Raw genomic sequence first — 23759 nt, 5'->3', positions numbered from 1 at the left:
GCTCCCAGCCAAGCATTTGTCAGCCTCCTTCAAAGTCCGGAGGGTTATGCAACCAAATGGAGACTGTAAGTGGGATTAGACATTTTTACTTTCAGGTTTTTAAATTTACTTGGGATTTGTTTTTGATTAACTTTAACATGGAGTGTCGATTGACCAACAGGGACATTCAGTTTTAACTTTAACAATTTGATGTTTCAAGTTTACAGTTAGCAAAACAGACCATCTTGATTCTCAGCGTGCGGATCAACATCTTCTTAGGGCACTGCCTCGATGGCAGTGGCCTGGGGAGACCTCCATTCAGCAGTGGCCTGACCATAGCTGATGATGTTAATGATGTATTCTAATCCAGGGCATTGCCTTCGATTGTCAAACTTTCCCTCCCTCGCTCTCCCAGGATGCGCCGTACTTCATGCTCAAGAAGAACCACGAGCAATTTGAAGGCAATGATAAGTACGAGGGCTACTGCGTGGACCTGGGCCAAGAAATCGCAATCCACGAACAGTTCGAGTACAAATGGTCGGTGGTGCCCGATGGTGCCTATGGGGCACGAAATCCTGACACCAAGGTCTGGAATGGCATGGTTGGAGAGCTGGTGTATGGGGTGAGTATTCCCGTAGTCAGGGCCCAGAGCATACTTTAAATGTGTTCTCCTTTTGCCAAAAAAGTACGTGTCATTTGTTCATTCGATTTGAAAGTTGTGTCTTTCAGGAAAAAAATGCCTTTGAAGAGAACAGCAATAGTAAATACAGAGGGCTTGAGAAGGACAGTCTTAAGGGATGATGGCCAATGCTCAAGAGTAATCCTGGAGTGGGCAATCAAGGGATGGAATGCATCTGAGAGCGATAACATCAGCACATGTGCAGGTGCTATGTGGATTATTACGTCACAGGATCATGAGGGATGGCGGTGGCTTGGGGAAGCCTTCATCTAGCAGTGGATTGACCATGGCTGATAATGATGGTCAATATCTTATCAATAATGTTTGTATGCGATAGCTTATTAAACCACATTAAAGCCATTATTGTAAACGACACAAGATCGTTGTGTTGTTTTTTAATATAATTCTCATTATCAAGAATCTACAAAGCTAAGTGTTTAGGCTGATAGTGTTTTAATGCTATGATCACACCACTCCGTTATCTGCTGTTATCTAAATCGATTGCAATGGTTGTACATATTAAGTCAGGTAGCATTGCGGTTGATTACTTAACTCACAATAGATATGTCAAGAGTTCAAATCTAAGTTGAGGGATAACTCAACCCATCATCATTCTGTGGCCAGTAAAATGGTTGCTATTTTGTGGGTAGTCAACAGTGGTTGTCATAGGGAGAGGCTGGCTCCTTCCACAGAAATGTGGATTATTACCCCTGGTTCAGGACCAACAACAAGGATGAGTATCCCACAATGTTGTTTTGAATTTGGAGACACTCTTTTATAACGCTTTCCAAACTCTGGCTAAACACGCATTGGATGTGGCTGTCCATCCATCTGTCTCTATGTTCATCCGTATGTCTTTCTGTCATTTTATTGTAAAGTTGTGTTACTATTAGGGACTTTCTCTATAGAAAACCAGCCAATTTTGCTTACAGAGTTGCCCAATGCTTGGCAACAAAAAAAGACTCAAAGAATATTCGTTGGCACGTGACGTCATCTTGTGGAGTCGCGAGTCATAATCACATCTCCCTGGCCGATGATGCTACTTCATGTGATATTATTTTGTTGTGCGGCTTGAAACGGAACGCTGTTGTCACTAATTGAATACCTAAAAGCAGTGGTTCTCAACCGGGGCTAAGCGGACCCCTGGAGGTATGTGGCAATGTCCCAGGGGGTACATGAGGTTATTCATAAATGCGTAAAATTATATCGTACATGAGAGTCATTGGTGAATAATCATCGATGAGTCTGCAAATATCAAATAACTATGATACAATTTGAATACATATGGTAACCTAGAACGATATAAAAGACCTTTCTAAACTCATTGATTATTAACAATGTGGTTTCCAAGAGTAACCAGCAAGCGTGAACACATTACATAATCTGCAGAGCTTCCGTTGAATTTTTTCATTAGCTTGGAGTTACTAGCTATTATGGAAAGTGGACAATGGGTTAAAATTTTGATGTTCATCATTCATACATTTATTTCTCAGAACCATGTTGGGTCAGGCAAGGGGGTACTCGGTTGAACCAACATTCAACAAGGAGGGTACAGTAGCCAAAAAAATTAACCCGTAAAAACTAAGTTTTTCACTATAAATCCTTTATATGCGTGGCATCGGTTTTATTTTATTATTCATTTCTGTTTTTCTTGAGTAAGAGTTTCATTTTTATCACATTGGTATTTTAAATTAAATATGAAAAAAAAAATCCTAAAAAGTGGAACATTTTGGAAACATTTTTTCACGAAAATAAATTGTCACGCACAACGAGTCTGTGTGCAAAATGTCAGCTCGATTGGATCACGGGAAGTGGGTTAAAAAACGACCGAAAGATTTGCACGGTCGTAAGCGCGCAAGCAAGCAAGCAAGTGAACTTAATATAAAGGATTTAAAAAGGTTGAAAATCACTGCCTCAGAGGGAAAAGAGCGCATGTTGGCAATCGTTCCAGACTCAATGCGAACGCGCGACATTCCTTCTTTGTCTGATCGTTGGACACTGCGCTGTGCACACCGGCAGCGGGCAGACATCGCCATCGCCCCGCTCACCATCTCGCTGGTGCGCGAGGAAGTCATAGACTTCTCCAAGCCGTTCATGAGCCTGGGCATCTCCATCATGATCAAGAAGCCGCAGAAATCCAAGCCCGGCGTCTTCTCGTTCCTCGACCCACTCGCCTACGAAATCTGGATGTGCATCATCTTTGCGTACATCGGCGTGAGCGTCGTACTTTTCCTGGTGAGCCGCTTCAGCCCCTACGAGTGGCAGCGCGACGATGACACCGACGTCGAGCCCAACGGCAACGGTGGGACCGGCGGGGGTGGAGGAGGAGGGGGCAGCGGCGGTGGTGTGGGGGGCGGCAGTGGTGGGGGTGGGGAGCCCCCCAACGAGTTTGGCATCTTCAACAGCCTCTGGTTCTCCCTCGGCGCGTTCATGCAGCAGGGATGCGAGATCTCGCCCAGGTAAAGCGCTCATCACACCTTCCTGCTTTGCTCACCCTCTGTGGACATGCCGCAGTGGCAAGATGTCAACTCCCTCGACCGGTATGCAGGAGACTTTAAGTTGGGATCCTGACGCACCTTATGTGGGTATATAGAAATTTGAATCCTATTAAACCTTGCCTAGTATGCAGGAGGTCCTGAGTTTAATTCCGACCCTGAAGCCAGCTGTATATTGAATGTCATGCTAAGGATGATGTCTTTCAAATGTTCACAGTGTTGAGAAGGGCTAGTTCTCTGCCACACAGTGATCATCATGGGCGCCACGGTGGCGAGATGTTAACTACCTTGCCTGGTATAAGGAGATCCTGGGTTCGATCCCGGCCCTGACGCCTGTATATGTGGAGTTTGCATGTTCTCCCCGTGGTCGCATGGATTGTTCTCCAAGTCCTCCGGTCTTTCCCTCCACATTTATAGTCAAAATGCGTTTAGAGTATTTGGCTGCTATAAACTTCCACATAAGACACTTGGTTGAGCTATGATTTGTGGCCAGGTCGCTTCTTAAAAGAGCAATATAGCTCAGTGGGCCTTGCCTGGTTAAATACAAATTTTTCATATTTTAGTTTAATGCCATCATGCCTTCCACCATACCTAGCTAAAGGCACAACTGCAGGGGCCACAAGCTGCAGGAACATGGGCCAACTTTTGACGTCCACATTTTTTTAATCGAGATTCCACGCTTAAGCGCATGGGATTGGACTTGTATAGTCATCCCAGCAGGAATTATAAACCAATGCTTTCTCCTCCCTGCCCCCCCTCCTCTTCCATACTCCCAACCCGGCCTTGGTTAGAAAAGGAATACGAAACATTTTAAATATCCCTTTTTTGGGGAGAAAAAAATAAACAGAGAGGACGCAACTCCTAAAAATGCAAACCCAGCACGGACGATTTCATGCCCTCTGTCATGATTGCAGTTTTGGGATCATTAAAACATGATATAAAAAAAAACACAGTTCATTCTCTATTAATATCCCTCTGCATCATAGCAGGTCATCCTGCCAAAATCTGGATCTTTGTTGCTGTACCCGTTTCGTGGCAGGTCGCTCTCAGGGCGGATCGTCGGCGGCGTGTGGTGGTTCTTCACACTGATCATCATCTCGTCATACACGGCCAACCTGGCTGCCTTCCTCACCGTGGAGCGCATGGTGTCACCCATCGAGAGTGCCGATGACCTGGCCAAGCAGACGGAGATCGCATATGGCACCCTTGACTCTGGATCCACCAAAGAGTTCTTCCAGGTATGCGGCTGGGGCAGGTGCCAGAAAACCCACGCTTCCAGAGCCGCATGCCGCTCTTTAAGGGTTGCATCGTGACCTTTTATTTATTAACCCTTTTCCATTCCAATTACGTACGTATATGTCATCAGAACGGAACACTGAATCCCCAACCCACTGCTTGCCCCTGATGCTGAATTCCCAGCTCGCCGCTCATCCCTAATGCTGAATTCCCAGCCCACTGCTCATCCCGAACGCTGAATTCCCAGCACGCCACTCACCCCTACCGCTGAATTCTCAGCCCAACGCTCGCTTCTAACGCTGAATTTCCAACCCAGCACTTGCCCCTGACACTGTCACATGAACGTTAATGATTCGCTATCTAGGCGTCTATATGAAGAGCGTCTCTAATGAGTGGACTATGCTGCAATGTGTTAAGGTGTCGTTTTACATGTTGAGTTTGTTACATTATAACTCAAAAAACATGCGCAAAAACCATAAAAAACATACGTGGTAAATAAATTGTTCTCATAGACGATTCATTCACACCTTCCAATGGATGCAGCACTCTTATGGCACTTCTTTTTGATGCACAGATGATAATCTGCGTCAAACTGCGTACAGCCGATACATCGCCTCCGTATTTCGGAAAACAGAGCTCATTAGGTAAACCGTGTAGAGCCGAACAAGTGTTCGTGAAAGCCGCGTTGGGCAAGGTTTTCTTGTGCTGTACTTAAATTCAGCCTTGATAGAAGTACTGCTTATGGAAGAAAGAAAGAATAATCTAGATTTGAAGTTTTCGCTTGCATTACATTGCAAGAAAATATGCATCACCAATGGCTAAATTACTCCATGAAAGATGTGCGGATTATTAAGTTGAGTTTCATGAAAACCCAAATGGCACGAAGCTGCCATATGGGTCTATGTTAAAGGAATTCTTGATTTTTTTATAACATCCAACTCTAAAAAAATGCAACATTATGTTTTCCTTGAGCAGTAGTCGCGAACTGCACGTAATTTACGAATTACAGGAGTTCACGGATTATTGCAGCACACAACTCTGGAGTGCTGCTGTATACACAGCGTGTATTCGAGCTATAGGAGTCCAGAACAGCGTTTCAGGAACTGTTTTGGTTCCGCTCCTCCCATCCATTTCATGTTATTCGATGCAAATGTTTTATTCAAATATAGGGCACAATACAATTACTTATGGCTAGGTGTATCTTGCACTCCAAGCCAGCTCAGCAGCTTTCCCGAAAATATCGAGTAACAAATTACGATATTCTGATCAATCCAACTACTTCTGATAACAAACATACTGTATTTACTGTTTCTTTTGCATGTTTTTATGGTGTCTGATTAAACCCAAACAGGCATATTTCCGCACTTACGTATGTATGTATGTATGCTGAACTTCTTCCGCAACACACGTAGCCAACTGTGCTAATCGGAGGTGCCAGCGCTAATCCCGGTGTAAAACCCACCTCCCTCTCACGATGCGAACCCATCCCCATCCTGCCCTCATCTTCACGCAGCGCTCCAAAATTGGCGTCTACGAAAAGATGTGGCTCTTCATGAAGGACGCCGAGCCCAAGGTTTTCGTGAGGACCAACGCCGATGGCGTGTCTCGAGTGCGCAAGTCCAAGGGCAAGTACGCCTACCTGCTCGAGTCCACCACAAACGAGTACACGGAGCAGCGCAAACCCTGCGACACGATGAAAGTGGGCGGCAACTTGGACTCCAAGGGTTACGGCATCGCCACACCAAAGGGATCGGCATTAAGGTGGGTGGAATAGTATAACAATGCGCGAGCGGCCGTCAGGCAGGCTCTGTCCAAGAGCACCCTTTCCCTTGGCGTCCTCTCTTGGTCCGTTTCTTTATCCCCCCTTTATTGTCTCCTCTGCTGTTGGTGCGGCCGCATTGCCATTGTTGGTTGTTATAGTATTCCACCCGCCTTGATGCGTGTCTCTTGAGTTGTTTCGTGTGTGTCGTGGGTGCTCCTTCTGCCGTCTCGTAAACATGTTGAGGTGAGATGAGGTGAGGTGACTTTGCTCTCTTCTGTGCTTTGTGTTTCTTATTCCACACTGTTTATATGTATGTGTATATATATATGTGTGTATGCATTCATGTGTATACATATATATATATATAAATCGGTTTTCACTATCAGTGCTGTCTTTGGTGCTGCTGCTGCTGCTGCTGTCATACTAGTCTCTCGATGTGATGGGCTTTGTACACTAGGAAACGTTTCTCAGTGTAACAGAAGCAAATTTTTGCCAACCTCAGACTTAAGTTTCATAAGTTGTGTCCACTTTCGCCCACTATCTTTCATCACCTTAGTAGCCTTCCACAGAGCAAACAAATCCCTTTTGTATAATGTATGCGTTTAAAAGGGTATTTGGCTGTTTAGAAAGTACGTGGGTCAAATACGCAGTCACTGTGAAAACCCCTTTACCGTTCCACAGAGCCAACTCAGAGAGAGGGAAACCACCTACCAATCATTTTGGCGGCAGGGTGGTGCAGTGGTAACACTTGTGCCACACAACAAGAAGGCTCTGAGTTAATTTCTCGACTCTTTTGCCTTTCTGTGTGGGGTTTTATGTTCTCTCTCTGTCGTGCAGGGGTTTCCTGCGAATTCTCCAGTTTCTTCCCATAGCAAAAAAACACGTGCAATGTGACTGGTTTTGTCCAATCATCCCCAATGATAATTACTGAATTGAAATTGCACATAGAAGCATCACCCTCGAATCTGAAGACTTAACAGGATGCTCCTGAAAGAGGCTTGAGACTTGGTGAGGATTTCCTGGGTAAACAAGTGTAATAATAATTATGAAGGACATTCAGTAAAATGATGTAAATATCAATGTGTCGTTAAACCCACCACCACCACCCGACACAGCCAATTAGTAAGGGTTGTCATGTAAACAAAAAGTGCCAATTAGTTCCTACTTCAGCACACGGGTGTGTTGGAAAGTAAACCCACAACATTTACAATTCGAGTACGTCGTTTTGTTTTCGTGACTAACATTACTAATTGGCTGCGTCAGGCGGTGGTGGGCTTAACGACACATTTATATTCACGCAATCTAACCCCCCCAAAAAAGCTGGATTATGGATATTGGTCACAAAAGCCTACAACGTGTTCAAATGAAATTAAGTACCCTGAGGCTGAATGCATATAGAAGTTCCTCTGATGACAATAGCTGGTCTCCCTCTACCTGAAGTGGTTCTGTGCCCATCGCCCATGAGAAGCAGGTGTGCTGTTGCAGAGTTATTCTGTAACACTGAAGAAGGCTGAAAAGCTGCTGCAATCTAGTGACTGACACATATCCGGCACAACCAATAATATCTGCAGAGAGTAAGTTTGCTGTTGTTGCACTCAGAAATCTTGAATGCATGTCATGAGACAATGTGACATATATACATTACTGTATAGAGATGTATTTTAAATCCTTGGTTATTGTTGTAATTTCCCCATTAATCATTGCAGATATCCAAGGGATACCTTCTGTGCTTTCTTGTGTCGGTCATTTATTTCGTACAGGTATGCGAGTCCCAAAGATGTTTCTAACGCGATGTATTTCTTTCAGGTGGATATATTGGTTCGAGTTTTCACCTTTGTTGGATGTCTGTAATATCCTGACTCACTGTGTTGTTCTCTCCTTCTTCCTAAGCCTCTCGTTTTCTTTTTCAGCGACTGACTCTAAGTCAAAAATGAGCGTGCCATGCTCGATGTTTGAACCGTGTCGTTTAATGCTTGCGATAACATTCCCTAAGAAAACCACATATCCCTATAGGTCCTGCAGACCATGGCCACAGTACGTTGTATTGGCTTGCCTCTCATGGAAAGCACAGCTCGACTTTGCTAACCAAATGTCACCTTTGAATGCGGTGCAACGATGAGCAGTCCCCCGGTCATTCTAATCCAATCCCCCTTCATATTTTGGGGCATTGGAATCAGATGCTGCAATGTGGGGGCATGCACAATTGAAAGTGTGGCAATTATAATGACATCAACAGCAAACCTCATAAGCATAGCACTCGGAGAGTGTTAAGTTGATATGTGTGCCTAAAATATCTCGCAACGGCAGTAAAAAAAGATGATAATTTTGACGCCACCTCCCTGTCATAATTACCACACTGACAATTAATACATTTTTGCTACGAACGTATAACCCATTGCTTTATGATTTGGCCGAGAGGGCCACCACTGCTTAGCGTAACATTTCAAAAGCCACGCTGCATACGGTGCCTGTCTGAGCCAGCTGACGAAGTGTGTTTCCTCCCACCCCTGCCACCCCCCAACACTCATCCCTGCGCCCTCTTACCTACCCCCCCTAACAACAATGTAACGGCCGCGGTCCCCAAAACGCCGTTGCCCGACCACCCGCACCTCATAACTCCTCGCCCCGACCCCCAAGAGATGCAGTTAACCTGGCCGTTCTAAAACTGAACGAACAAGGCCTGTTGGACAAATTGAAAAACAAATGGTGGTATGACAAGGGCGAGTGCGGAAGCGGGGGAGGCGACTCCAAGGTTAGCTTCGGCCTCCCTGAGCGTCCGTCCGTCTGTCCACCCGTTCGTCTGGTAACCTGGCGACTATCTTCGTAATCGGCAAAGCTGCATCGAGCTGAGTGCTAGCCGTAGAAGTGAAGAACATTGGAGGGGGGGAAAAAACTATCTGATGATAATAAAGGAGATTTTACAGAAGCGTTGACAATTGTTAAGTTTTACATTTTAATTGGAATCCCAAGGAAGTGGCTCAGGCGCGCAACCAAAGGACTCAAGTTATTTTTGCTTTTCTCGTTATGGAAATTCGTGTAGTGCATATATGTAACCATTCATATTGTAATGAGTTAAGCAGAAATATCCCTATAAGATTCAATAAATTAATAGTTTGCTGAATATACTTTCATGCTATACATATGTTGGTTATGCATTTATAGTGAAACGTGCACACTTTTGTTGAGAGTGTATGTTTTACTACCAGGTATAAATCCATAACCATTAGACTTTGTGTTTAATGTTAAAAAAACTTAAGACAATATTCCTTTGGTTGCTAGGGATTCACTCATTCTATGTATCTAAACGATTAGCCTTTCACTTTAACTTGATTATTAATCAAATCGGGTTATTAAAACAACTCATGGCCAAATTAAACATGTTTAATTGGTCTGAAAGTGACCCGTCAAACCGCGAATAACTGCCCACGTGCATCATAAGGTAAACCAAATTCGTTCTGCAGTTGAAACGCCATTTTGACATCCGATCGCTCAATTAAACGTGGACCCTCCGTGATGTCAAAATGAAATGCGAGCAACGCCATCCAGAGAAACTGTCAATTAGGAATTTTTGGACAGTGAAGTTGACGGAGGTCGCAGGAAGGAGTGCAGGCGAGTCTTCGGTGCTCGAAAATGCGCTCGTGTGCAGTTCAAACTTTGCCGATTACCCAAAGCGATCGCGTAGGGCTTAGGGAGGACGTCTGCCACAGGAAGCTGCAAACTCCCTCGGTGCCGTGCGTCATCGCTTTGCGGCCGCCCCACGCGCTGAATGATTTGTTGGCATTCAATAACATAACATAAAGCGCGATGTGCTGTTATTTATGTTATTCCCTCCCGGTACGAAAAGAACTCCGGTAAACCTTGCCGTTTTGAAACTGAGTGAGGCAGGAGTCTTAGACAAGCTGAAAAACAAATGGTGGTACGATAAAGGGGAGTGCGGTGGCAAGGACTCTGGAAATAAGGTTAGTTGTTGCCGGGGGAGGGTGGGGCCTCCCTTTCTCTCTGTGACGATGCGCGGACTGCGTGCGGTGGGCGTGTATGAGTAAAAGCCATTTTTTTCATCAGAGGAATCGTTCTCACAGCCGCCAAACAAACATCTATCTGCAGCGTTGCTCTCAAATTGCCCTCGTCCAAGTGGCAGTCGGTGAGTCAAATCCACTTGGTCGTGTCAAAAAAGAAAATACATTGTTGGAAAATGTATGCCCTTTCATAAGTGAACGATATTTACTAAGCCTGTGACCAAATGACAGTGCATGTTGAACTTCTTTCGCACCGTACGTATCCAACCGTGCTAATGAGGTGCGTTGGAAGGACAACAAACTAAGCACAAAAATCATTTCTAAAGAAATGCGTTTTCAATGAGTGCATCCTATCTTGAGCAAACCCCTGAGTCTGGCCACGTGCTTGGATGGGCGACCACCGCGCACAATCGAGGGTTCCATCGGCGTGTGGGCTCGTGCGTGGTGGGCAGCAGACGGCAGTGATTCCATTGCTCCTCCTAACTTCCACGTGGATGCTCCCACGTTTCACGGGCCCCCGCACCGACCAGTGGTGAAATAACCGCCACAGCCTGCACGGTGTAGGGAGGCCCTCAATCAGCAGAGGATTGACAAAAGGGTATATTTCATTTCAGTAATTACGTAGTAACACATATACATTCTGCATTTATACTGCTTAATTGGTCATGTGTATTTGATTACAGTAATTACTTTATTTTACAACAATCTATAGATGCGTGTGAGTGCACGTGATATTGTATGTTTGCACATACACTCGCGCACGTTTATGGTACATGGGCTTACTAAATGTTGATGCCATTCAGAAGTATTTATTTGAAAATTAGACTGACATAAAACGTTCAAAAGACTGTGAGACTGCGTTCCTGATCGATATACAACAAATGGCCATTTTACCATATCTCACCGTACATTTGGTAACTTGTGAAGGGTAACAGTGTGATATATGCAAGCAATTTCTTAGAGAACATAAACATCCAGTGACTATGTTGCTAAGAACAATTCCAACACATGCCGTATGCAGTAGAGGAATGTGTCTGTACCTTAATAACGTAATTACAGTACTGCATGAGATCGAAATTCCCTACGTATAAAGTAGCTGTCATAAAATCTGTTTTAATGGTATTAACATGAAAAATACTAATTCACTTATCTACAAATTGGCTATATTTACACCTGTGTTTATTTCCCAATAGTACATTATATGATTACATATTTATAATGTTTGTAATATTGTAGAAAAAATGTTTGTTCCTCTTTAAATATTTTGTCGTGCAAAAAATGCAAATGTTACATTCTATTCAAGTTTTGTGATGAACATTGTGCAGTCTTCTGCCAGTCAAATTGGTGATCCGTCGAGTCAAGCTGTCACATTTTATGACGCCAACTACGAATTAGTCACACTTCACTCTGAGATGGCTTTGTAATGCATGCATACTTCATTCTAAAAATAAATATATAGTTTACTGGCATTTAAATTCACAGTTTAGCGAAATATTACGTTTGGATTTTCTCTTGTCAGTCATGAATATAGTAATGTCAATTCACTTGGCTGCATTAACAATTAATGCAGCATTTAGATTTTAGATTTTTCTGTGAAAATATTTTGAGCCTGATGTGTGCATTACTTAAAACTGAATGCCACAATTTAATTGTTTATTTGATGAGAGTTTTAATCATACAGGGGAGGGTACATGCAATGCTTTTTAAATGTATTACATTTTAGTGTATATTTTTTTAATGAAAATTGGAATTAGCTTTTTACAACAATAAATTTATACTAAGATACTATATTACATTTAATATTCACAATTTGGTTCTAGATAGATGATTACTGTTACCTTGGTGCCGCATATAAAAAGAGTGCAATTTTGTCCAAAATCTATTGAACTGTCATGATTCTGTCATGAATAACAAGATTTTAACTTTGTCTAAAATTATACTTTTGCTCACGTCAAAACAAGCCCCGAATGAATACACGTTAAAAAATATTCCAAGAAACCTCACATTAACTGTGAAAACTAACATCAAGCAATTATGAATCTTTCACAAATGTGGCAAACATCCATCAAGTGTGACAAAACATGAATTTGGCCAGACCAATTTATGGTGGAAATGTCACTGAGCTGCAGAGATGTTGAACGTTAAGTGTAACCACTAATGTCATTTTAACGTTTAAATGCCAGAGAATTGCATTTGATGACATTTCTCGCGAGTCTTGAAAATTAAAATTCGCCGTTTATGTGCACTTCCCTCCAGATTATTTACTTTAAAAAATGAAAGCACTGTTAATTATCTGAATTAATCCATTAAAATATCGTGATGCACTTCTTATCGACATAACACATGGCAACACAAACCCACAAAAGCATTGGCCTGATTTATTTTTACAATGACAGTAAAGCAAAGTCAAATACGTCCATGCACGGTGCGAAGCAATAACCAAATACAAATGTAAATGCTCTGAATAAAGTGACTCCTACCAACTGGATAACGCACATGCCAATGTAAAAAAATCGTACACAAAATCCTGCTTAAGATAAGCCAACAGATACTGGTCTTGAAATGCTCACATCAAACCGGTGCACTAATTTCTAGGACTCACAAATTTAAAACATAATTAAATTTGGAAGATAACTTTGACAAATTGCACTGGGCTAATCCTCCCCCCGTCTGTCACGCGAGAAAATTTTACTGCATTGGCAAAATCACTGCTCAAATTTCCCAATGTGGAGACAGACTGCTCTTAGGTTGATTAAGCTTTCATTGAATGCACTGAATAAATGTAACCTGTGTTGACGTGCCGTTTTCAAATATTAAGCCAATTCAAATATATCTGATTATTTTTTAAGAGCAATCTGGTATTTTCAAAAAGGCAAAAACTTTAAAACATTTCAGAAATTCAGGTTTTAATAAATATTAAAGATTTTAATGCATGACTAATTCAATATAAAATTACTATTTAAATGTAAAATGATAATGGAGCAGATAATATGTATTTATAAAGTAAACACATAACCAATTACATTACATTCACATCTCAAACCATGTATTTTCCCGAGTCCCATTCAAAATACTGTGATAACCAACCATCTGTAGTATTTGGCTTGTGTTTGGGCCATCATTTGCCCATTCATAACAGCAAAAGAAAGCCTGGCAAACATTTTGTATGGTGCACCAATAACACCATTGCATAAATACGCACAAAGTGTACGCTTGCTGCAGCATAGTACATTTGGCATTTGTGGCAAAATACGTACTGTATTGCCGATGCTGGCAAAATATCGGCAACTGTACAATCCGTGCTTTCCAAATCCACACTTATTAAAACGTAGATAAAAATGTTATTAACCTGTTGATCTTTCTCAACACTTCCCTACCACCACCCTAAAACGTCCACCTCTCCCTCTATCCATCGCATGATTCTCAAACCTCATCGTCGGTTGGCCGTTTGCGGCTGGCCGGCCACCCGCACGACCACAACGCCAACGGGATAACTCGCTGCTGCGACGACTACGTCCACCCTCCTGCCTGCCTGCCCGGCCCGCCCGCCTACTCCACCCCGACCCTCCCGTTCGCGCGGAATAGGACAAAACGAGCGCTCTGAGCCTCAGCAATGTGGCCGGGGTGTTTTACATCCTCGTGGGAGGGCTCGGTCTGGCCATGCTCGTGGCTCTCATCGAGTTCTGCTACAAGTCGCGCACGGAGGCCAAGCGTATGAAGCTGGTGGCGCAGAGCCTTCTCAAGCCGCCGGCGCCCCCTCCGCCGCCGCCGAACTACAACCCCACGTCAGGAGGCAGCCAAGCCAATCCCGGTGTGGGGTTCACGTACAAGGAGGGCTACAACGTGTACGGCACCGAGACCATCAAGATCTAACGGCACAGGAGCAGCAGCTCATACCCCGTGAGCTAGAGCAGAAGGAAGGCTTTTGAGTCCGACCCTCCCGTGCCTCCACTTGGGAGACTAAAAAAAGATTTTGTTGGCGAAAAAGCCATTCGCGCACGTAGATTTGGGCTCTTTTCTTTTTTCTCGCTTCTGTTCTATTTTTGGAACGTATACGTTTGTGTTACATTGTAAAAATGTAACATTATAACAAGCGTATCCTGGGGTGGGGGGGTTATCAAAGGTGTCCGTTTTATTTCTGCCTTGTTGAACGGTACAGTGTTCTGCTTTTGAACTAGGTTGCAGCCTGGCCCTATTTGGTTCTGGTGCGTGCTTGACTGTAGTTATGATTTACACATCTGCGTTAACACATAACCTGTTCTGTTATAGACAGGGTACTCAAAGCATCCAACATTGTAAGCTTTTTTTCCCTTCTTTTCGACTGTCAAATGATAGATGAAAGAAAACAAATCTAAAAACGATAGTGTTTGTTAAAATATAACAGTGCACAACAAGATTTACATTTGTATATACAATATACCTTTAACAATATGCCTTTATAGGTGTACATGTACATGTACATTTTTTCAGCCTTGATTGTATATATCTCAGGTTTCATGCACTTCATTAAGCTTTTTTCGCTTCAGCATTGGCTGTTAATAAGCATACATCATAATGCTACCACAAACTTCATCCATTCTGAGCAGTTTATTTTTTGCTCGGGTTTTTTTCTCCTTTGGTCAAATGCGCATAATTAGTTTTTACATGTCTACGCCTGCTTGCACTGCAGGCAACGGGCAGAGTCAAGTGAACTTTCTGATGCTTTTGCGAAACTTCATATAGCCGAGGCACAGCTTTTTCGAAAGCCAATTTACAGCGGAATGCAGCGATGAGAATGATCCTGACACTGCAATTATCAACTCAGTCTGCAACGGTGTGCCCCAAAAATAGATTTCCTCCGTGAAGTAACTGCAAAAGAGTAGCACATCTTGAGTTGAGTTTGAAGAGCAAATATGAACCCAGATTGTAGACTGACTCACGAATAACCATCCGTGGCCCCAGTGACATGAGAGATTATTTGACCCTTACCCATATGGGGTCGCAGAATGACATTGTTTTATTGTTATACCAATGCCCTGGTAAATCCTTATAATGGCGCTGTGCAGGAGCCTGTGGGACATTATGGTGTACGTGTGGACGGGTTGTGATTCACGTTTCAGGACACCGTGGAAGAACTAAGCTATTCACTGACGGAGCCGTCGAGACAAACATTGATTGAAAAGAGGAACGGAATTACGGTCGTCCCAGTGAAGATGTTGGTCCTGGACTGTGCCAAAACTTGGCTTTTGAGAGTGAGAATTACCTTTGTTTATTTTGTTTATGTTTATGAATCGCAGTGTGGGGTCTTTATGAGATTTAAAAAGACGAAATGAGGAAAATGAAGTTGGAAGCTCGTTTGACAAAATGCACCATGAACTTCTACACCTACCCGAAAATTAAGTGGGTTGTGCACGCATTAAAAAACAGCACTGCATGGACTCCGAGACAATTTCACTGAAAGAGCAACAAGTGCGCTAGGACAGTAAAACTCTTTCAAAAAGAGTGGTAACTTTAGGAATCTGTTAACATGGCATGATTCTCAGAAATGGTGTGCAGCTTCTCGGAATTCAGATGTGGAAAAAAAGGAAAATCTGTGGAGGCAAGAGATGGGAATTTTTTGTTGTAGGGGAATTTAGAATGACATTAACACCCCACGGATAGATTAGCAACCTCTTTTGGCATCTGAAATGACAGGCATCTACGGGGGACTGACTGTTACTTTCACACAAGCACTGTCTGGCATCATGAGACCTTGCTTATCAGACATACGCAAACATATCAGTGTTTTTATCCCAAAACGGACTTTCAGCGCAACACGCACACCACACAACTCTGCTGCCTGTAGCTACAAAACTTGGGTATTAATATACATATATATGTAACTTATATATACGTGAATATATAAATGAGAGATGGGGGGGGGGCGGTGGGAGATCAGTACATAAATACGCGTGCAGTATTGGCATTTCCATGAAACATGCGAAATAATGGAAGTTGTCACACATTGCTGACATTGAAGGCTAAAACGGTGCTGCTTGCCATGCAGAGTTGTACCCCGTTGCTGCCATACCCCCCCACCACCCCCACCACCCCCAAATCTGGCCGTACGGGCGAATCGGGCGGTGACAACACAAGGGGCGATGGGAATGGCCAAACGGAGTGTGCTTCAGTGTGAAATTCCAAGTGAAAAGAGTATTTGCTGGAAGCGCTCAATGCTACGATCAAATACTAAGGGAGCAAACATGTAACATTCTCAACCAGCGTTGACATCTAAAAAGGGACTTCTCTGTACACGGGGCAACACTTATCACACCCTCAGCCTTGAAAGGAATCAGAGCAACACTTTAAAACAGTGTAATATTTTACAAGTCTTCATTTTTTTTATTGTCATTTTTATTTTTACGATGTATGCATTATGCAGAACAAGAGCTTGCTTGTTTTAATGTTAATATAAAAAAGTGTTATATGGAGCCAATGGTACTGTATGTGAAAAAGAAAAGTATTTTAAATGTTATCACCTTTTTTGCCTCACCAATTATTGATAAATCACTCATGCTTGTGCGATCTATATTGAGAAACATTGCTTTATGCGTTTTAACAAAAAGTATATTCCTTTTTTGTTGAGAAAATGTTGGCCATAACCACCTATACATAAAAAAAAAACTTTTTCTGCAACTATAAAATTAATGGAGCACATGAATTATACGTACATGGATATAAACGCACACATCGAAATATACCATACTTGCATCTACACATTGTACACAGACAAATGCACATACAATTTTCACAACGACAGATCACCTGTATGGCGTTAACATACTGTTGGGGCAAGTGCTGTTTGAGAGCACCTATGAAGGCCTGCACGCACATGAGAGGGTGGGTGGCCAGCACCACGCCCGGCCGTCTTTGTTTCCCTCGTGGCGATACTTACACATCACACTAGGTACTCACGTGAGGCTGAGTCGACCTAGGAGAGGCCGAGGAATGGTTTAGATAACGTCGCTGGTGTTGCCCGTGAGCGGAAATGGAACTGATCGCCGAGTTCGTAGCGCAGCATGCTAACCACTGCGCCACTGTTCCCCACTGTTTGCACATACAAAATACATGCATACATATGACATCGTATTTCCAAATGTCTTTCCATTCAATTGCTCATGTAATGGTTCATTAGAATGAACCGTTGGACTACTCTGACAAGTGTTTCATCAGTAAATAGATGTACTGTAATGTACTAGCTTCAGGAGTTTATTAAATATGTTTTTATTTATTTGATTTTTTATTTGTGAGTATTCCATCAAAAGGACTGGATGCAGTGAGGTTGTTTACAACAGGAGGAGCTTGAAACAAACTGGATGTACAGACAGCGATGAAGGCTCTTAACACTATTTTGTCATTCACTGCTTGTAATGGGATTGCAGGCCATTGCTTCAGTATTTGTGCTAACATGTTGTAAGTAACACAAAACAAATTATAGATTATTGACATGTGGCCATTTTCTAATCCAATAAATTTGCAAGAAATTAAATTGTTCCGAATCGCGTGTGCTGCTATGAGTCATAACGTGAACTGTGAGTACGATGAAGGGTGTCACATGGCGGAGTAGACATCCCACGTTTAAACACTGCAGTTAAAAAAAATGTTGTTGAACACTTAAAGAAGCATAGCAATACATTGCATCGAAATTTGAAAAAATACAGTTGAACATGTACGCTTTCGTGACCAATATTATCCATCAAGGTTTTTTGGGGGTTAGATCTCGTAAATATGTGTCGTTAAACCCGCCACCACCGGAGACAACCAATTAGTCAGGTTTGTCACGTAAACAAAACATGACGATTACTACTTCAGCACACAGGTGTGTTGGAGGGTAAACCCACAACATTTACAATTCGAGTACGACGTTTCGCTGATGATTACAACCAGCTTCATCAGGCGATAGCCAGAAATGTGAAGAAATCCTACTTCGGTCTTATGTATTAAAAGAAAATACCCCAAAAGCACTCAATCAAACATCGCCCCCTACTGGCAGACCAATGCCAATGAGACTCACCCTGGTCTCTGAGTTCTCACCTGGTTAAATAAAATTAACTTAAACATTTGTTAATACTGTAGTTATAAATGTAGGGAGATAACATATAGAGGACCTTATTTAAGTCATTCATATCAGCCATGATCTATCCACTGCTGGGTGAAGACTTCAAGGATTGGAGCACTTGAACCCATCTTATCATACCATTGCCAATATTCCCTGCCTCGGCTGCTACTCTAATCGATGCCTCCAGGTTCGTGATTGAACAATAATTAGTCGGTTTCGCAAAATGTGTGCATTTTTCGAGTTTTATTGTTAGTCTCGACCACGAGTCATCGTCTATTCTCTCAACGTCGTTTTCTGCTGAAAGCCCACTTGTGTTAACAGTGAATATAGTGTCTGACGTTTGTGTCTCTTTGTTTGTCTCTCGGTGTTACAGTTAAACCCTTATAATGTTCGCAGGTTTTCTAACAGCGTTATTCATGACGAATTTTATAGTCGTGTTTATTATAAAAAATTCTCCGGGGTTGTATTTTTTTTGTTATATATTTGCGGCAATAGCGTGCGCGGCTGACTGACACTCGACCGGAAGTCGTGAGGCATGGCAGTGCTCTTCCTCTCGGTCCGCCTCTATCTGCCGCACTCTTTACAATGGTTTTTGAAATGCCACACCGTGTAATAATAATTTAGTCATGAACTAATGTTTGAACGTTTACATGGTTATGTTCATCATCGTTAAAGGTAAGTTAAATAGCAAAACAATACCGTGCAATATATGTATTCATTCATCTATGCACAGTTTATATGTTAATGTTTAAACGCAATGTACAGAAATCCATCGCGGACTTTCCAACCTCGGATTCTGTATTATTATTTGTATACCAATTTACCAACCGCAGCCTGAAAATGTGAGTATCCACGGATGAGCACGGGGTCCCGCCAGACGCATTTACGAATTTCGAGGGGACCGCGGTTCTCCGCGCCACCCGTGGCGCTGCGTGGCTTGATCAGAGCTGTCCCTCTCTTTTGTTGTACTGTACTGTCATTCTCGCAGCATCATGGGCTGCGTCGCATCACAACCACATGAAGCCTTTTCCCATTCTGCAAGTTGCAGGGTGGGTGTTCTCGTTTCACCGCTGAATCTCGGAACGCGCAAGCGGTCCAGCGTTCAATTTATTTAGAGAGGCTTGGTGCCATTGTTTTTAAAGATTATACTCACCGCAGAGAACCGTAGCGACACGACCGCACCCTATCATGGCTAACGCCAAACCGTGCCACACGCTCTCCCGCATGGCCTTGCGGGAGCCTCCGTACGTATTTCAACCTGAGAACGTACCGATAACGTTATTTTATTTCCGTTTTTCTTCCGATTACGTTCCGATGATGTACATGTACGCCTGCCCACTCATTTGTCATTAATAACCCACTCCTCCCATCATTGTATTGTCAGCAGCATCATCGTTAAAATTAAGGGTATGTACAGTTAATGCAATGTTTATTTATGTTTTATAATGGTATTGTGTAATTGACTATTTTTATTCGGCGTTTAGTTAATAAACAGGCAAGTTCGTTAACCTATGACGAGTCTGACCACGGCTGTGGTTCCCCGAACCCCTATTTCCCATAGGCCCCTGTGCTTTACAAACCGCGGGTTTGCCTACCGCGGCCTTTTCCAGGAACCTAACCCCTGCTGTTGACGAGGGATTACTGTATGTTTATGCCCCTTAAGCCCATTTTCCTCACAAGCTTTAAGTATTAATATTCGCCGATTGAATGTTCAGGCCCTCATACAGGAACATATCTCTGCGAATATTAACGGTTTAGTGAGATTCAATACATGCCCCTCTCCATGCGTCTTCGTGCACTTTTCAGTTTTTACATTTTATTGTCATTGATTTTCATATTCCAAAGAACACAGGATGAGATTTTACTATCCTTTGTGCAAGCACTTCCAAGAGTTCATGAACAGTGAGCCTGGTGAAATTTGGGGAGCGCATCGTCAGTAGTGAACCTTTGGTTCCTAGGGTGTTTCGGCCTTTCATACTATACACCCTCCCCAAAGGCGGCCAGCGACAGGGTGATCAATCCTACGCTTGCGTCCCATTCCAAATTAGTCATAGGAGTTGCCTTGTTGTTGATAGCCTACATCCCATGGGACTATGCATGGCAGGGGTGTCCTCCTCCCTGAGTCAAGCATTGTTGACTGCATACCTCCTGGCCCTCTCACTTTGGGGCCCAGCTGGGGTCTTTCCTCTTCATCCAGAGCCACTGACTGCTGCCTTCTGCCGCCTCCGATACAGCTCTGATTGCCGAACGCTGGCTCTGGCCCTTAATTCCAAGGTCTCTAAGCAGTCTGGTTGTAGATGTTGCCACAAACCCTCTGCAGCCCACCTCCACTGGTCGGACTTCTGTGTTCCAGCCATGATGCCGTGCTTCGGCAGCTAGATCGGCATAGCGCAGATGTTTTCGCTCATAAGCCTCATCTACTGAGTCCTCCCAGGGTACTGTGAGCTCAATGATGAAGACCTTCTTGAGCGAACGGGACCAGAGCACCATGTCAGGTCTTAGGGTGGTGGTTGCGATCTCCGGAGGAAACACAAGTTGCTGGCCAATGTCAGCTAGCATTTTCCAGTCGCGGGCCAAGCGCAGCTGGTCTCGCTCTATTGGTGTAGAGCCACTCTTCGGTGGTTTAGCCCCTTCGTGGACAAAGGTCGTCCGTAAGGGGTGTGATGCTGCTGGGGGTGGTAGGGAGTTGGTGGCAGCTCGCTTGTCCTCCAGGGCGGACGCAAGGTTTTAAGGACTTGGTTGTGACGCCAAGTGTAGCGTCCTTGGGTGAGGCTTGTTTTACACCCTGTGAGAATGTGCCTGTGGTTGGCTGGCATGGAACAGAGGGCACAGTCCGGATCTTCACCATACCATTGGTGAAGATTAACTGGTGTTGGAAGGACGTGATATATTGCTCTGATGGAAAAGCTCAACCGCCTCGCTTCCATGGCCCACAGATCCTTCCAGCTGATCTTCCTCTTCTCCACACTGTCCCATCGAGTCCACTGTCCCTGTTTGGCAAGAGAGACTGCCTTGGCCCACCTTGCAGCCTCCTCCTGATGGCGTACTTCCTGCACTACCATCTTCCGCCGCTCTGGTGCAGTGGCCTTACTCCAAGCAGCACGGCTAGTTAGCCCAAGGCCTCCTCTCCCTTGCTGAACATGACCCACAATGTCAGCATGTCTGAGGGCTGCTGTTGCCTCCTGGACTGCTTTTCCTGGCCTCCATTTGCGCCCAGTTGCCAAGGTCGGCGCGTTGTTGCTCACCACTGGGTCTCGAGATTCATTCAGTGTCATCTGGAGCCTGGTTTTTGCACACTTGAATTCCTCGGTTAGACTGGTGAGGGGCAGCTTGAGGACACCATCTCCATAGAGGCCTATGGTGGTAAGGCATCGTGGAACTCCGAGCCACTTCTTTAAGTAGCTCGTGACTCCTCTTTCCATCTTCTCCACTGTTGAGATTGGAAACTCATACACTGCTAGGGGCCACAACACCCGGGGTAGGAGACCAAACTGCAGACACCAGGCCTTTAACTTTCCAGGTAGCTGGGTGTTGTCGATGGACTGTAGGCTACTACTGATGTCTTTGCGCAGCTGTTGCACCTGATCTTTGTCCTTCAGGCTTGCATCATACCACCTTCCAAGGCTTTTTACCGGCTGCTCAGACACTGTTGGGATTTGGTCATCTCTGATGAAGAATTTCAGGTCACAGAGTACTCCCTTCACAATCGAGATGATGCGTGACTTGGATGGTTTAATCTTCATACGGGCCCAGCTGATGTTCTCCTCGAGTTTTCTGAGCAGTCTCCTGGTGCATGGGACAGTGGTGATCAATGTTGTAATGTCGTCCATGTAGGCTCTGAGTGGAGGGAGGCGAAAACCAGAGTCGACTCGCTGTCCACCAGCAACCCATTTTGAGGATCTGATGATAACCTCCATTGCCATTATGAATGCCAATGGAGAAATGGTACATCCCGCCATTATGCCTACATTCAGGCATTGTCATGAGGTGGTGAACTCTGAGGTGGTGAAGCAGAACTGCAGATCCTGAAAGTACGACTTCACCAGGGTTGTGATGGTGTCCGGTATGTGGAAAATCTGAAGGCAGACCACAGGAGTTTATGGGGCACAGAGCCAAATGCATTGGCGAGGTCGAGGAAGACTACATGGAGGTCCCTTTTCTCCACCTTGGCCATTTGGATCTGGTGCCAGATCATGCTGGAATGTTCCAAGCAGCCAGAGAACCCTGATATTCCTGCCTTCTGTACAGATGTATCGACGTACGCATTCCTTTGCAGGTACTCGGCCATCCTCTGGGCAATGACCCTAAAGAAGATTTTACCCTCGACATTCAGTAAGGAGATTGGGCGAAATTGGCTGATGTTCACTGCATCCTTCTCCTTAGGGATCAGGACCCCGCCTGCCCTACGGCACACTTTGGGTATTATCTTATTTTTGCCAAGCTGTTCTCATGAGCCTCCAGAGGAACCTCAGGACGTCTGGTGCGTTCTTATACACTTTGTACGGGACTCCATTTGGCCCCGGGGCTGATGCTGTTCTTGCCCTTCGAACTGTGTTTTCCACCTCTTTCCATGTCGGAGGGCTGGTCTCAATATGATGTTCCGGGGGTTCAATGGGTGGGATATCTGATGGGATGGCCAGATGTTCATGTCGCTTTGAGTCAAAGTTTGTTGTTCTCAGGTGCTCTTCGAGGTCTTTCTTTGTTGTTTTTAGAACTCCACTTTTTTCCTTTGTGAAGAGACTTTTAAGGAACTTGAAGGGATCTTTATAGAATCGAGTTCTAGTTTGTTCTTTCTTCCTTCTGCGCTTCCGTAGGTTCTCTGCTCTACGGAGGGATGCCAACCGGGTTTTGATGTCAGCCTGAAGTGCCTCTATGCCCTCCTTTTCCACTTCCGAGGCTTTCTTCCACTGTTTCTTAAGCTGTCTCCTTTCTTGAACGAGGCGCTTGATTTCTTGTTGCCTCCTGGAAACTGGTGGGGTTGGAACCTTTCTCCCGCCTTTTGCCTCTTGCACTCCAAAGCTTTCTGCCCCGTACTCATAGATGATGTCCCCCATCCTCTCCAACTTCTTCTCCACTGTGCCTCGAAGTTTCTCGAGGGTCAAGGTAAGGTCAGTATTCACTGTTTCCCACAACTTCTTGTCACTGGCGCCAGGCCACTTCACATACGGTCTGTGCCCTGGTAGTCTCTTCTCGACTGCAGGTCTGGGAGGCTGGGTGAGTTCCACTCCTGTTGTTGGTTCCACCTCAGTTGTTACTTCGGTGCTTGAGTTTACGTCCTCCATGACAGTGGTACTGATGCACTGCAAACTATGGTTTGCGTCCAGTTGCTGTGCTTCATTCGACTGATTTGATCGCTTTCGCAGAAAGTAATCAATGCGAGGCCTCTGTCTCTCTTTACCCAAACACCCCTTCTTCCCCTGGTGAATCCTCAACCTATGGTGTGATGTAACTTTCCTCCAACCACAGACACATACCTGCATCTGTTTGTGGCTTGCTGTTGTAGCGGAACTTGTGA

At 44.2% G+C, this 23759-nt stretch overlaps 1 protein-coding gene across 3 annotated transcripts in view; it reads left to right on the top strand.

Moving 5' to 3' along the window:
- Window positions 1–23413, top strand: part of LOC144936104 (glutamate receptor 2-like) — a 225519-nt gene extending 202106 nt beyond the window's left edge. Inside the window, exons 10-15 of one of the 3 annotated variants that reach the window (XM_078862956.1) lie at window positions 395–601; window positions 2678–3117; window positions 4193–4391; window positions 5903–6150; window positions 8789–8903; window positions 13753–15476. In XM_078862956.1, the coding sequence (XP_078719082.1) occupies window positions 395–601; window positions 2678–3117; window positions 4193–4391; window positions 5903–6150; window positions 8789–8903; window positions 13753–14040 (1497 nt within the window). In that variant the 3' untranslated portion in view covers window positions 14041–15476. Of the gene's footprint in view, window positions 1–394; window positions 602–2677; window positions 3118–4192; window positions 4392–5902; window positions 6151–8788; window positions 8904–9995; window positions 10111–13752; window positions 15477–23058 lie in introns of those variants that run through there. The other 2 variants (XM_078862955.1, XM_078862957.1) reach the window with 2 other exon arrangements.
- Window positions 23414–23759: the final 346 nt, after the last annotated feature.

This window comes from Lampetra fluviatilis, chromosome 15, assembly GCF_964198595.1.
Source record: "Lampetra fluviatilis chromosome 15, kcLamFluv1.1, whole genome shotgun sequence".
NCBI lineage: Eukaryota > Metazoa > Chordata > Hyperoartia > Petromyzontiformes > Petromyzontidae > Lampetra > Lampetra fluviatilis.
Note: the sequence above shows the minus strand (reverse complement) of the source record. Positions and strands in the feature narration are given on the sequence as shown.